The 16441-nt window shown below is 35.4% G+C and overlaps 1 protein-coding gene across 3 annotated transcripts in view; it reads left to right on the top strand.

The window, feature by feature from the left end:
• RALGAPB (Ral GTPase activating protein non-catalytic subunit beta) overlaps positions 1-16441 on the top strand; it is a 79306-nt gene that overhangs the window by 24786 nt on the left and 38079 nt on the right. For all 3 annotated transcript variants that reach the window (XM_081149990.1, XM_081149991.1, XM_081149992.1), the window contains exons 7-15: positions 3012-3190; positions 4370-4518; positions 4643-4859; positions 8374-8575; positions 10341-10508; positions 11009-11123; positions 11505-11652; positions 13390-13454; positions 14680-14809. In XM_081149990.1, coding sequence (XP_081006116.1) covers positions 3012-3190; positions 4370-4518; positions 4643-4859; positions 8374-8575; positions 10341-10508; positions 11009-11123; positions 11505-11652; positions 13390-13454; positions 14680-14809 — 1373 coding nt within the window. The remainder of the gene's footprint in view (positions 1-3011; positions 3191-4369; positions 4519-4642; positions 4860-8373; positions 8576-10340; positions 10509-11008; positions 11124-11504; positions 11653-13389; positions 13455-14679; positions 14810-16441) is intronic.

The raw sequence follows: 16441 nt of genomic DNA, 5'->3' as shown, positions 1-16441 counted from the left end.
TGTGCCTTCTGCTCTCCCTGTTCCAGCAGGGCCAGGCTATCCTCAGCTGCGATTGGTCTATACTCTAGGAGCTTGTTCCCTGTGGTAGATGCAGCATTTTCTTCTCTTGCCTGTTGCTACAGCCTGGATGATATCTCTCCCAGGACTGTCACATTCTGTGGGGCCTGGAGACTACCTTGCTCCTCTCTCTGACCGGCACTGACTGGTCAGTATGGCTCTCAGGGCCTCTCCTCTAGTAGACTTGTTTAAAATTTTGCTGAAGGATACTATAAAATTTCACAGAGGGATAAATTGCTACTTCCTGCCATTTCTTTCTTTCTAGTAATTCTATTCAGTTCAGCTTCATCGCTTTCTACCTTTCTACTAGCCCCATCTTTGTGTTCTGTGGAACTTTTGTTCTGTTGTGTACTGTCTTGATTCTTAAACATTTTTCCTTGCCTATCTTCTTTTTCTGGTTTGACTAGCCTCATTTTCTATTTGTATAGTAGTGATTCTAAATTATTCTGTATGACCTTTTTAGTTAACCATTTTCTATTTTTTCCTTCCAATTTGCGTTTTTCATCTTTCAGTGATTTCAGTTTATATTTTAAATCAATTTTTCTATAATTTTGTGTTTCTTTTAAGATTAGGAAGTTTTTCTGTGTTCTGATTTTCATTGGAATGTCTCTACTACGTGAAATTTTGAGTGGGATGTGGGTTGTTGATATTAGATAGTTATTCTTTTTTATGTTCCTGTTTTTTTATGTTCCTGATTTTATTTATAAATTTAAAATTTTTTAATTTTAAATTTATAAATTCAGGGGTAGTAATGAATTTTATTCAAATCATACTTTGGGATTTATTTTAAGCAATTAAAAGTTTTTTCTTTTTTACCTATTGATGTGATATATTAATTTGTATTACTTTATTTCAATATGGAATCATTCTTTAATTTGAGAGAAAAGTTAGAGTTGGTTATGAAATGCTAATCTTTTAATGTTTTTTGCCAAATTGTCTCTAGTTTTTTTTTGGACTAATTTATGTTTTGGTATGTTTTAAGAAAAAAGAATAGGAAACTTCCTGTTTTTTTCCTGTGCTCTGTTGTGTGGAATTTGAAATAAATCACCAGTAAAACTTTAGTCCTAGAATCTTTTTTACAGGTATTTCTTGGATAATCTTTTCCCATTTTTTCACTCTTAATTGACCTTTTCAGGCTTTATCTTCTTCAGGTGAAAGATTTTATTAGTCAGGATTCTTTCGAATCTAAAGAATAGGAACTTATTTATGTAAATACAAGTGGGAAAGAGGGGTTATTTTCTGATGATAGAGAGGTCTCATTGGACTCTAAGAAGCAGTGAATGCCCAGTACTCAAGATGGGGATGGACCAAGGCAGCTTTGGGACAAGCTCTTCTGTCATCTGTCTCTCTTGGCTTTTTGCTTCTTTTGTGCATATATACATTGTTCTTTTTCTCTCGCAGGCTTCCTGAGTCCCTATTTCTTCCTGCCTTTGGGGTACATGTAATCCCATGAGATAACTGCCCGGTGGTATAAATACTGTGGGACTTCCCAGTTCTAGCCATTTCTGTTCACTGGGACTTTTCCTTTGCTCAGATTCTCAAAAGGGATATATTCGATTAAATTATTATTTTTTCAGTTAGGCTATATCAGGTATAGGTCTCCAGCAGACATCTAGATAGACACCTTTTGGACAGTTTTACCCTGTTGGTTAAGTGAGCTGTGGCTGGGTGGAAGGCAGGGCCATGAGAGTTAAAGGGCTGCCAGGGTCATTGGCAAATTTCCTAGGAAGAGGGCTGAATATGATGGGGAGGTAGGCACCAACATTTGTCTAATGTGGTAATGCTTTGTCTTTTCCCAGGGGAAAAATTGTTTCCCTTGATTAGAATACTACTTTCTGAAATGCTTGTGCTTGGACATATTTATCCATGGTCACTGGCTCTTCAGGCCCCATGTGGAGGTTCTGTTTTAGTAGATCTAGGACGAATCTGGATTTTTAACAGGCTCTCTACATGTGTCAGATATACAGGGCATTGGGAGCTGTAGGGATGCAGTTTTTATGATCTGATCTATATCCTTTGATACCCATTCTCATTTCAGATTTTTTTTTAAATCTGTTCTCTAATATTTGTACTGTACCAATAAAATAATTTCAGGTTTACATGTGGAGAAGCTGGTATAAGCTTTCTGACACTGCTACTAGACTTATCTCCTCTACCCCACATGATGAATTCCAGTTCTACGGATACAATCTACTAACATTAGAAGCCCATATATATGTTCCCTTGTTCCCACTTGCAATTAAGAGTCTGAGTGGATGGGAAAGAAGGTTTCAAAGGGCAGAGCATCTATAAACCACTGATTTGTATTTCTTAGCCTATTTCTTTTGGCCTCATAGCTAGTGGAAATTCTTTCCAGGTCCTGCCTATAGGTTTATTAACGATATCACTTTTGAGTTGGAGAGGCCATTTAATGGGTAGCTAAGCTGACCATTTTGAGTGGTAATCGAAATATAATTTTTAGTTGAAATATTTAAAATTATTTACACATAAAATGTAATTCAAGCCCAAATATATTGTTTTGAAATATATGACTTTAGTATGTACACATGAACACAAACAATCCAAATTTTAAAATAGTTTTTAAAGAACTGAATATGTTCATATTAAAGTAAAATTTTTTTTCTTGGAGTTCTTACTGATTTATTGACAGTTTTTATTCCATTGCTTAATTCCAAACATGTTAGAAAAATACCCATGTGCACTCTTAAGAAATTAAAAATTTCTAATCTTATTTTGACTCTCATTATTTGAATAGGCAGAGTAAATTCATGTAAACACACTGCAGATCTTCTATATAGAAGTGCTGATGTTTGAGTCCCTAGCCTGTTGAATACAGATTAGTCTCCTCTCTGAGTTAAAGGCACAAACAGCCCTATTTTTAAAATAGATTGCATGTAGTTTATTGCTAAAGAAACTTTTAAATGTGTAATTAATTCTTCTCTCTCTTTTGATAGTAATCCCGTGGATTTGAGTAACCCAGCCATTATAAGCTCTACTCCCAAATTTCAGGAACAGTTCTTGAATGTGAGCGGAATGCCACAAGAATTGAATCAGTATCCCTGCCTTAAACATCTGCCTCAAATATTTTTTCGTGCCATGCGTGGAATCAGCTGTCTGGTGGATGCATTTTTAGGTGAATTTTGCCTATGTTGCTAGATGTTTGAAGAGCTACATGTAGATAACTCTAGTCTAGTTTTAGAAACTATTATAAAAGCCCAAGGCAAAGGAGGAACAGATTTGATTACAAATAACAAACTAGGAAAATTATTTGCAACAAATGTAATAGCTAGAAGGTTTTTGTTGTCTTTATGTAAATAGACCAAGCAATCAAAGAAAAAGAATCAGACCTGGCAGATAAATATACAAAGGATATGAATAAAAGATTCGTAAAAGTAATTCTCACTAGTAATTCAAGAAAATAGAGATTCAAATGCATTAGGTATCATTCTTACGTTATCATTAGGAGGCAGATTAAACCTTTTGTGAACTACTGTTTTGAACTGTTTTCCCATATGAAAAGTTCAGAATTTTTTTTACCTGTTGAAAGGCAGTGATATTTTAATATATATCATTTCCTAAAGCACTTATTATATGTACTCATTAATATATTACATACATAATATACAGGGTGGGGAAAAGAAGGTTTACAGTTGTAATACAAATAATACAATAACTAATTGTCAGTCATATAAGAATAAACTCTGTTTTGTGTACTCACAACTGTAAACCTACTTTTGTCCACTCCTGTATTAGTTCAAATTAAGTTTGACTGCTACATAACAACCCAAAATACCGGTGGTTGAAACAAGATAGTTTACTTACACATGTGTTAAGCCCAGGGCTAGCCAGTACAGGGCTGCTGTAGCAGTTCCACCATTGTCAGGGATTCAAGGCTCTTGCATCTTGTGGCCCTCCATTCTTTGTGCACTCTCTCATGGTCCATGATGGTTGAAAGAGTTAGTTCCAACCATCCCATCCGGAATTACAAAAGAAGGAGAGTCTACACTTGATTAGTCCTTTTAAGGAGATTCCCTGGAATGTCCACTCATTATTACCCACTTTTCTATGGTCAGAACATGGCCACATCTAACTGTAAGGGAGGCTTGAAAATGTAGTAAGTTTATTTTGGATAGCCATGTCCAGCTAAAATTTGTGTTACATAACTCAGGAAGAGAGGGTGAACGGATATTCTGAGGCTACTAGCAGTCCCTACTGTAGTCTGTACCGAGCATTCAGTGGTGTTGCTTGAGAAAGATTTTCTGACCACATATTTTGAACTATGAAGAATAACTCCATTTGTCTTTTCTTAAAGGCATTTCTAGACCCCGATCAGACAGTGCTCCTCCAACACCCGTGAATAGATTAAGTATGCCTCAAAGCACTGCTGTCAGTACCACCCCACCACATAACCGAAGGCATCGGGCTGTTACTGTGAACAAGGCCACCATGAAGACAAGCACAGTAAGTTTTCATTGTCATTATGCTGTATAATGGTGACTTTTTAATCTGCCATCCTTTTTAAAAAGTCCTCCTGTTTTCTTAGACTTTTCATGAGCGTGAACATATTCTTGTGTTCTTCTAATAGGTTAGTACTGCTCATGCCTCAAAAGTTCAGCACCAGACATCCTCCACTTCTCCTCTATCAAGTCCAAATCAGACTAGTTCAGAACCCCGGCCACTGCCTGCCCCTCGGAGACCAAAGGTTAACAGCATCTTGAATCTCTTTGGATCATGGTTATTTGATGCAGCATTTGTTCACTGTAAACTTCATAATGGGATAAACAGAGACAGCAGCATGACTGGTAAATATTGCTCAAGAAATGTTACCATTTTTTCTTTCTTTTTTTTCTTTTTAATCTTTCCTACCTGCAAGATTAATATGTATCTTAAAAAGCTCTCTGTCTCTGATGAAGCAGTGTCTTGTTTTTAACCCCTTCCAGCTGAAGTAACAGAATTTTGGAAGTTTGCTACCTGTCCTTTTTATGTTTGTTTTATGAGGTTTGGCTTTGGTCTGCTTTTATTAGACACACTTCACGTTAGCCATTTTCATTGTTGAATCAAATTCCTTTCAGTAGGTGACCTGGAAGTTCCCTTCATGTCAGCCAGGATAATAATATGATATCAAGAATTAAAGATTTTTTTACCAGAAGTTTGTTCACAAGAAAGAAGTGTTTTCTTAGAGTTTGACAACCATTCACTCATTATTAGTACATATAAATATCAGGAATTTTCTGCTTCACAAAGGACTCTAACCTCTCAGGTTTTAGTGTAGAGAACTTTATTTCAAGGATACACTTTAAAAAATATTATTTGTTCTGAAACTAAATAAGACTGGTGGACAATTAATATCTTGATATCTTTATTTAGATATTAATATATTAATATCTTTATCTTAATATGTTTATTTAGATTTTATTATAGAAATGAAACACTGTCTAAATAAAATCTGATTTACTTTTGTCATCTTACTATTATATTTGGAAATAATTGCATAGGGTGCAGGATGAGAGTATAGGGTAGTGCAGAATGTACTGAGGGAGCACTATTTATGACATATCTTATAGAGCTGAATAATAATAATGGCTGTCATTTATTGAGCTGAATTACTCTGTGCTAGGCACTGTGCTATATGCATTAAAAGTATATTGGTTGGTAAGAAAGCACTTTTCTACTGGGGTTAGAAATAGCTCGATGTAAAAGGAGGCCTAATTGCATTAGTTTATGCATCTCTAGGGAGAATGTTAATTCCAAAGATAAAAATTTAATGGCCACAAGGATCTTGCTTTCTTTTAGAAATGCATTCTTATCTATTATGTCCATTTCAGAACTAAGGTCAATGTTTGTTAGCATTATACACATATAATTATTTTGGCTATTCTTACAGACCTTTTACATAGTTTAGAAAAGTTCTGATTATAAAGACATTTTCAGGAATATAATTTGAGATCACATGGTTGAGTTTAGGGATTCCTTTGTTTATTTTGTTCAAATTCAGACACTTTATATTCTGTCATTTCCATATTTTATTTACAAGTTTGAAAGTAATGTTTATTTATGATTAAGTAAATTTACTTATGATGACTAAATGAAAACGTAAAAACCATTTTTGGCTTATATTTTGTTATGTTCATGTGCTTTATATTTTTAGTTTTCTGAATCATGTTTATATTTATTAATTTGTATTTTCTAGAGCGAGTCAGTCATATTTTTATTTTTATTCAGATGTAATTCTTAAGATGTAACTTTTGGGTATCAGGTTGTTGACACTAAAATCCCTGAATCCAGGGTGGTTCAACCTTCTGTCTCCTTGGTGGGCTTGCTTAAAGGGAACTTACAGATCTTCCTATTCTCTAGGGATTTTGTAACAGCTTTGCTCACCCTCTTATGCCAAAAGATAGAAGTCAGAATTCAAATCATATGTCAGCAACAAATTCTTACTTTTAACTCTTATCATTTTCCTTGGCGGGGAAAAGATAGAAGCTTCTTTTTCCTGCCTTGTTTTCAAATGAGAAAGGCTGTTCCATTACCCAGGAGATAGGAGGTATCCAGATAATTGAATGGGTTAGAGTGCTGTTGGATGCCATTCTTGAGGTCTTGGGGGTGGTGGGAGGTTTGGGAATACTAACACTGTTAGTCTGTTTTCTAAGTACTGGCTGTCATCAAGGAATTCTGCCATGCAGTTCACCTCTAACTTAAAAGGCTTGCCTCTATGAAATGGTTAGCTTTAGATTTACTTGACCGTACACTGTGCTTTGTAAAAGTATCATTGAGCTGGGAAGGGTTAATGAACTAAAATTTTTAATGCACGTTATGGGCAGTTCAAAACCTCAATTCTTTTGTAGCTGTGTAATTTTCTTTGTTCATTTCTTTTGCATGATACAAAAATTATATTTTTGGATCTGAATGCACAATTTCCTATGTTTTTGAACTAGCTTGTGGTATCATAAAGCTTTTAATCTAACTTTTAAAAAGCTAAAAAGCTTCTTAACTTACTGTAAAATTTCACCATCTTTAAAGTATTTTATAATTACTGCTGTCCTTTGATTTGTTTCCATTTATTTCTATTATCTTGCAGCATCTTTTATCCAAATTCTTCTTTCTTATAAATCTTGTAAGTAGGAACCAGAAGCTTCTCCTTAATTGCAGTCATGTTTTTATTTTTTTCATAATTCCATTAAAAAATTTGATTGTCATTGTCTCTTGTAGTTTTTGCACTTGAGAAGAAAAATACTTTTTCTGTGTTTTGAATGGGGAGGATTGTTGGCAAAAGCAAATTAATCTGCCTGAATCAGTCCCATTATTTCTGTACACTAGTCTGGTCATGTCATGAATTCCAGGATTTTGCACTAACTGTGTTTTGGCTTTTTTTTTTTTAAAGCTTTAAGCTTATTTTTATACAGATTTAATGTTTGATTTGTATGCATTCTGCATGTAGTGTTTTTTAAATGTATTCTTGCTGGATAGCTTATTCAGGACTAAAAATGGCTCATGGGAAGTTGCATAAAGATTTATGCTTGACTCTGCATTCTATTAAATCTATTACAAAATAATTTAAACATTTCATGTAGAGTGATAAAAGATTTCAGAGTGGTTTTCAATACACTGTGAAATCTGTTAAAAATAAAAGCAACTTTCGAAGGGCTTCTGTTTCAGTGACAACGAATGACCATGATAATCTTTCTTACCAATTCAATTTTCTGATTTATCAACCTCCAGTTAGCTGCTGTCTGTGGTTGTTAAAATTCATTCTCATTTTGCTTGGTTGGGCGATTCTTTGGTGTGTGTTTTGGAGTTGGGTGGGTGGTGGGAATGCTTTCTCTTCCTCCCTACCCATTACTCATCCTTACTTTGCCCTCTCCCTAAAGTATACAGACTGGCATGGGATTGCCCACTCAATAATGATGTTCATCTGGGGTAATGTGGAAACTGCAGTAGCTATTTTTCTTAACGTTTAAGTATCATTCTACAGGGGAAGTTAAAAACAGAATAAATAATAGAAAAGCCAAATTCTGTGTTATATGTCTGTATATGACTACAGATATATACAAATGTACTCTGCTGATCGAAAATTCAGTTGGGAAATACTTCTGGTAGAATTTGTTAAACTGACAATACCACTGTAAATGGTTACCCATTTTCCAAGAAGATTTCAGAGAGCCCTTAAAAAAATTAAGACGTAGTTGCTAAACGAAAGAATTATTGGATTCTATTCAAGTAGCTATTTAATGACTCCAACATTTGATCTTTGTGTCCAGGGTCCCATGAGCCTATTTGCATATTGACAAATATAATAAAACCCTCCTTTTCTCTCCTCAGCCATTACAACACAAGCTAGCATGGAGTTTCGACGGAAAGGGTCACAAATGTCTACAGACACCATGGTTTCCAATCCTATGTTTGATGCAAGTGAATTTCCTGATAACTATGAAGCAGGAAGAGCTGAGGCTTGTGGGACACTGTGTAGGATTTTTTGTAGCAAGAAGACTGGAGAAGAGATTCTGCCAGCTTATTTATCCAGGTCTTAGAATTTTTTTTGTTTATTTTTCCATTTATATAGTTTGGGTAGTGAAACTATATTGTAGCATGGCTTGGTAGGCTGAACTGATAAGTAAATGTTGGTTTGAAATACCTGCAAAGGTCAGTAAGTAATTGAAATTTTTGCTTGAATTCTTCTATTTTATTTGTTTTATTAGATTTGATAAAGATCTTTAAGATTCTTTTTATTTTAGAACTATTATTTCTATTTTATTTGACTTATTAATTATGGAACGATTTGGAAGGACTACACTAATTTTTAAATTAAATTTTAATACAGTATTAGACACGGTAGATGGTCCATAAATGTTAACTGTAAATACCGTGTCTAAGGAGCTTATTTTCTCGAGTGAGCAAAGCCATGTACAAAAGTTACAATGATTCCATAGTAATGGAAGTTGGTAGGAGAGAGACACAGGTAAAGTGAGGGGATACCACAAATGGTATCAATGGCAGTAAGGAAGAAGGCTATGACCATGGGCTTTCTGCCTGGTCCATAAGACTGGATGGGTGGTAGTATGACCAACCAAAAAAGCAAATTTGTGAGGGGCCAATGATGAGCTTAGTTTTGAACCTGTTGAACTTAAGGTGCCTTTGGGGTATTTATCAACAAATATTTATGCCATACACTGCGCACAGGTAGTACTGGAGTGTATCAATAGACATGTCTTACACTCAGGTATCCCATATGCTTTTGGCTAATAGATCTGGAGTTCAGGTGAGATGAGAGGTATGAGGTAGAGACTTGTTTGATTATATTCAGTGGCTTAAGTGGTGTTTAAAACCAGGCTAGTGGAAGAGAACTGAGGTTGGCAGTCTGAGGAACATCATTATTAGGAGACAGGTGGAGTAAGAGGATTTGTTAAAGGAAATAGCCACAGAGGTCAGAAGAATAAGAGGAAGGGAGTAATCAGAGGTTTGAGTGCTTTAAAAAGGCAGAGTAAGTTAAGACTTAGACATGTCTTCTGGTTTTAGCAATTGAGAGGCCTTTGGTTATTTGCTAACATGGTTTTAGTTTAGTTCCAGGGAGAAAAGATGGATCAAAATGTATTGAGCAATGACAGGAGATGGGGAAGCTGTTTCAGAAGAGTTCTGCAGAGAGGAAAAGGGGCCTTATAGTAGTAGAAGACTATGCCAGTATAATTGCTCTTGAGTGATGAAAGATTGAATGCTTAGTTTATTGCAAGTTTAAGGAGCTGGTTAAAAGTAAGGTATACTCAATGTAAGGTATACTTTAGGTATATTCCTGTAAGGAGTCTTATGCAGAGTGATCTTCATATTATGAGGAATGCAGGGTTGAATGAGATTTCTTTCTAGCTTTGTCTTCCCAAAAATTATGGGTCACAGGGAAAAAGACAACACTTTTCCTCCTTTAGGATTTGTACAGTACTGCAAAATATTACTGACATGGAATTCAATACAGTAATTCCTCCAGTTTATTGATAATTACTGCAGCCATTTGCTTTGTTTTGTTTTGGTTGCTTTATTTGTAGTCATCTATAAATTTGAGTTGTAAGGTTTCAAGAAGGTATAATAAGCATAATTATACCATAATTTTTTTCATTAGGAAAGATAATTTGGTTCTTAGTGTATTTGATTCTGAATTGTTCTAACTTCAGTAATACCTTTTAAAGGTTAGAAGTAGTGAAGAGTGGAAATAGACTTTCAGATGAGTATGTAGGAAATATTAATAGTTATGGAAACAATTGACCAGCAGTTTGTTTAAAATTTTTTTCTTGCTTTCCTAGATTTTACATGCTTTTAATTCAAGGTTTGCAGATAAATGATTATGTGTGCCATCCTGTCTTGGCCAGCGTTATTCTAAACTCCCCTCCTTTGTTCTGCTGTGACTTGAAAGGGATTGATGTTGTGGTTCCTTACTTTATTTCAGCTCTTGAAACCATTTTGCCTGACAGGTAAGTTGTCATTCTGTATTAGCATACCATTTGTTGGGTTTGGCGTGGTCTGTTTTGGTGGTTTCTCCCTAGTTTCCTAGTTTATCCTGTCCAGTTGTCTTCATAGCCCAAGGGAACTTGGACCACTTAAATGAGTGTCGAATATACAGACCCACCTCATCCCAGAGCTCCTTCAGTTCTGATTTGTTCATGGGCTTGTTGAATCTTTTTTGGCCTGATTTGGAGGGGTAAGAGCAACCCCAGCCTAAAGGTCCTATATTTTGTAGAGGAGGCCTTACATTTTAAATCAGTCAGTCAGATTCTAATTTAATTCCATAACAGCATGTTAACATAGACATACATACACACTACAGAATATAAACTCAGTGGAAAGTAGTTGCTGCATTCTTTATGAAAACAAACCCAGTGCTTGTATTGTGAAAAAGTGGCATAATGTATATTTGGCAATAGCTAAAAACATACTTTAGTTAGGAAATACTAATAGCTATTTTTTTTGGCAGAGAACTCTCCAAATTCAAAAGCTATGTAAATCCAACAGAATTGAGAAGATCTTCCATTAATATCCTGCTTTCTTTGTTGCCCCTCCCTCATCACTTTGGCACAGTCAAATCTGAGGTAATGTTTCATTAAAATTTTTTATATTCTATATTCTGTTTTGTGTGCTAATTCAAGTCAAATTATCTTTTAAAAATGGAACAGGAACTTTAAAAAACATTTTAAAAAGAATTTCAAGTGAAGCAACAAAGTTGATTTGTTGTGGAAATTTCTTTTGTCGGCTAGCATGCCTCACCTACCATTTCAAGTGGTGATAGGCTGTGACATCTGGTAACATAGTATGTTGTCGAGTTAGTGACAGATTTAGCACAGTGGCTAATACTAGTAAGATTGAAAGCCTTGCTTGTTAGACCGATCTGCTTTTTGTCCACTGTATCAGTTCCTACATGGGCATAGTGTACCACAGCAATCAGTGTTAAATATTATTTGTTTCTTTCACAGGTGGTTCTGGAAGGAAAGTTTAGTAATGATGACAGCTCTTCTTATGATAAACCAATAACTTTTCTGTCCCTGAAGTTGAGACTTGTGAATATACTAATAGGTGCCTTGCAAACAGAAACGGACCCCAACAACACTCAAATGATATTAGGTTTGTGTTCATACATTGTTTCTGTAAGTGAAAAGCCAGACATTTTTTACCCCAGGCATGCTGAGGAGGCAATGGTCAGTGATGGGAGGCTAAGTCTTATATAGCTCTACTTATTCTGAATCAGAAGCAGAATTTGTTTGCTTTTATATGTGAAAAAATTTAAAGGAGTGAGATGAGGTGAGGAAAGCATTATGGTTGTCTTGGTAGATCATTTTTGCTTGTAAGTTTTATCTGTGTTCTTTGTTTTTCTCTTTCCCTTTTGCCCTTCCTCTCTCTACCCTCTTCTCTTTCCCTCCCTTTTCTTCTATTTCCTTTTCTCCCTCCTTACTTCTGCCTCTTCCTGTTGCCCATTGCCTACATATGAAAATATTTTGAGGCGGGTGTAATTCTGGAAGCTGTGTCAGAACTCTGCCAAGAGGAAATGAGGAGTAGATGTTGCTGTGCTTCCTCCCTTTTTCCTTATTGTTTCCTACTGGTCTCCTAATCATACTGATTCTCTCTCAAATGGCTCCTCATCATTATGGACACTGCCATATTTTAAGCCCTCATTACTCTCAACTTGATTACTGCAACTCTCTCTCATGTACTTGCTGGCATTCATCTAAACAAAGCCAAGGGCATGGTCCTAGGTTCAGGTATTCCTGAGGGGAGTAGAATAATACTAAAGAAGTGAGTAGTGTGGCTTTTGTCCTTGAGCGAGTCTCATTGCAGAGATTGGAATACCCTCACAAAGTAGTTAGGTAACAGTAGAAGGCAGTACTGATTGCATGTCATGTTGAGTATCTAGTGTTGAGAGAGCAGAAACCAAAAGAGCAAGGAAGACTTCATAGGGGGAAGTAGACGTTAAATTGGATCTTGTAGGGCAGAATTTGAATGGGCAGAAATGAGGTAAGAATTTCATTCCAGGGGAGGAAATGACGGCTAAAGAATCGGTGATGGCAGTAGTGGTTGGAGTGCATGCTCAGGAAGGATAGTATGTTATGCAGTGAGAAGATGGAATAAATAGGGAAGGGTAAATCTTTTCATTTTGTAAAGAAATTGAAGGAACAGAGGTTAAATCTCAGTGTGAGAGAACCTCTAACTTATAGTGTTTTAAGTTATTCAAATAACATCACTTGAAATCAGATAATTTCTATGGTTGATAGCATATTTAGTTTTGCTTTACCCTTGTTCTGAATCGCTCCCTTGAGCATTCCAAGGAAGAATTAATTGCCACTCTTGCCGTATATTGGCAAAGCTGTATCTGTCCTGTCTTTTTCCCTTGTGGACAAGAGTACTCTCCCACTGGGATGAGAAGCAGTGTGCTAGGCTCACCATCTTGTTTCTGTCCTAGCCTTTCTAGGGCTTTAAGTTCCTTGATAAAAAATACATTATATTTTGAAGGCAGCTTGCCTTCAGCATATGCAGCCATGGGCAAGCCCTGAAATTGATATGTTAACAGTTGGTCTTTTATACCAGTTAAAAAATATCTGATAATGGTCATGTTTTTACATAAAGCAAAGTTTGACCTTCAAATTTATTTTAGAAAAATGCAGTTTTAAAACTTTGGGGGCGGATCAGAATTAGGGTACTTTTAAAGAGTATCTTTTATGACCAGTTGACAGATTTATTGGTAATTTTATGGAAATTTCAGGAATACTCCACTAAAATGATCTCTCTGCTGTTAATTGAGTTATTTTAGCCATTTTAGTATTCTTATCATGTATTTAAATAAAGTGCATTTTTTTGCTGTTGCAGGGGCAATGTTAAATATTGTTCAAGATTCAGCACTTTTAGAAGCCATTGGTTGCCAAATGGAGATGGTAAGAAATATACCACATGTAATCAGTCAGAGAATATCAACTCCTGATTAAATTTAATTCCAAAATGTCTGTCCTTGTGATTTTTAAAGGCATTTGTTTGTAAATTGAACTTACTGATGCAAAAGGATTCTATTTTGAAATACCAGATATTTTGAGGCTTTTTACCTTTCAGTGCCTCATCAACTAAACTATACATCAGGTTCCTGAGAGATACTGCATGAGAGAAATTCCAGCAGACCCACTCTTTATTCCTGGACAGCATCTACTTAAAGCTCTTCTTTTTCTGTGCTGGTGAACTAGCTTGAATAATCTAGAAAAAGCCCCCTACTCCATAATTTCTTCCATCCCTAGTAGATACAGTGTTGGCTGTTAGCAAGCATCTAGTTTGCTCTTTTTCATCTCATCAGCTCTTCCACAGCTCCCTAGATCCGAGTTTGAAGGTCCCCCAAAGCACCAATGCTTCTAACTTAAAAGAGCATCCCAGAGACTCCCAATGCCCTCTGCTTCTGTCTCCAGGGTATGTGATCCCTATACCTAGAGTAGAGGCAGGGGAGTGATGGATGTAGGATGGGTGATCAAATTATTATTAAGGAAATTATATTCACATCCTAGTAGGTGGCTAATAATAATAAACTGATCTGGATACTGGATATAATGAAGTGTGTTTATATGGGGAAAAAATGAGGGAAATCTTTAACAGATACCTTTGTTAGCTCCTCTACATATAGGAGTTAATCTTTATACTAACCATAGTATATTTATTGTTTGTATTTTGTGATATAACTGCATTTGAGAATTACTGTTCATTTATTCATGTTTTGTTTTTTTAAGAATCTATTCCTGTTCTAAAGTTTTGCTTGGGAGGCTCTAGGGTATTTCTTTAAGGACCCGGAGTCATTAGCTAGTGAAGATAGAAAAGGTCCTTGGCTGGCCCTTTGTAAACAGCAGCAAAGAAGACCCCAGAATGGGCACCTGTAATCATCGGACCCTTCATAACCTTTTAGTAGACAGTGTCTATCCAAAAATACTACAGCAGTTTTAATCCCTTATCACTTTTTATCTGTGTATCAGTTTGTGCTATTTAGTTGGCACATTTCATTTTATCAGCATAGCTTTTAATGATTGACCTCTGTTTATACTAGTAAACTATGGATATAGTCGACATGTTTTGTTTTGACTCATCTGATTCATCAGATATTTGGTTCATTTTTTTTTTTTTTACTAGGGTGGTGGAGAAAATAACCTGAAGAGTCATAGTCGCACTAATAGTGGTATTAGTTCAGCAAGTGGTGGAAGCACAGAGCCCACAACTCCTGATAGTGAAAGACCTGCTCAAGCTCTCCTAAGAGATTATGGTAAGCCATGTTTGTTTTTTTGAAATCCAAAGTTTATAGAATAACTTTTATGCCTACATATACAAAATAAATTAACAAAACATTTTTAACACAATTTTAATCATGATTTTTTAATGTTTTTAAGTATAATAGAGAGGCTATTAGTGTAAAAGATTAAGAAAATGAAAATCTTATAAAATTAACTCTAACTTTTAGTAGTTAGATTCTGGGTAGTTATAGATTTTATAAACGATTATAATGGATGGTCAGGAAATATTTTTGGATTCTGTACCAAGTGCTGGTAACACAGATTCAAATAGGATGTGGGCTCTGCCTCAGAGCCTAATGGCAGAGTCAGCCAGTACATAAATTACCGCAGTGTGGTGGGAAATGCATGAGATGGGAACCCAGAGGAAAATCTCTGTCTTTGTGCTTAAAACCTGTGTACCTTACCATATATCTGGTCAGGTTTTTCAGTCATAAATTTTAAGTAAGAGTAAGGAAACATTTGCCAGACGAGCATCCTATTCAGTGATGTCCTTTACTCTGGACAGTTACTTTATTGTTCTCTGAGTTTGTGGGTACCTTTATGTTTTTATACACACCTAATAGTGTATTGAATCTGTGAGTATTAATCCAACTAGATTGGAATGAAATTTAGATCCTTAGATGTGAATTTAATTTCTTAATTATAAATATCCTTGAGCATGTAAGATACATAAGGTCATTATGTGGATAGTCAACATATTTAAATATTGCATTTATAAAGAATTTATTTGAATTGTTGTCTTACTCATTATGTTCATGGGTTTAAGTATACTGTAGATGAATATTTTTAATGCTTTCTAAAATACTTTTAAACTAAAGAAGTTTTTGCACTATTGTATGTGTTCTAATATAAGTGTTTGAAGTGGTTATTGTTTGTTTCAGCATTTTAAACTGATGTTAGTGAGGTCTGCTTGTAATGTCGTAAAATATTTTTTACTAAGAAATCCAGATTTGTGTTAGTGTCGCATGAATGTCTCTCTTTAATGACCATTCCTTTTTCTGTTGTCACTGCCCTCTTTCTGATAGGATCCACAGGTATAATGTCCCTAAAGCTTCCCTTATAAATTTAATTTGTCCTTATTTATTATCAGCTAAGTATTCATTACTTTTAAATATAGAATTGGAGGCCAAATAAAAACACAATGACTTGGTTATATAATTTTTTTTAGAAGTATTAAAGTCATCTTGAAAAATTAAATGTTAAAATGTGTTTAAAAAGCAATGCATGTGACTTTTTTATGGTTTAACCCCTGGAAATAATTTCAACAGATGCTTTACGATAAGTCCCAGCATCTGAGGAAATTCTGAGATTTGAATTCTTTTCTCCATATAAAATTCCAAGGAAATAATTGATAGCCTTTTATTGGTTTTTTGAAAATGTAACTCTCTATGAGTTAATTTAGAAATTTTAAATTTTACATTGTTATAAGAATGATAGTGAAATTGCTAAATCCCAGTGGTTGTCTGTATGAAAGTACCTGAGCTGGGAGCTAGAAGCTGCTCTGGTCCAGTGTGTGTGCCCTGTGCACTGTTGTTCAGTCAGGCTTGATGCTCAGGCCAGTGGGGCGGGGAGCATAGCACTGTGTGGGTGCCCGTTGTGCTCAC

Source organism: Miniopterus schreibersii (genome assembly GCF_964146895.1).
Source record: "Miniopterus schreibersii genome assembly, chromosome: 10".
NCBI classification, from domain to species: Eukaryota; Metazoa; Chordata; class Mammalia; order Chiroptera; family Miniopteridae; genus Miniopterus; species Miniopterus schreibersii.
Note: the sequence above shows the minus strand (reverse complement) of the source record. Positions and strands in the feature narration are given on the sequence as shown.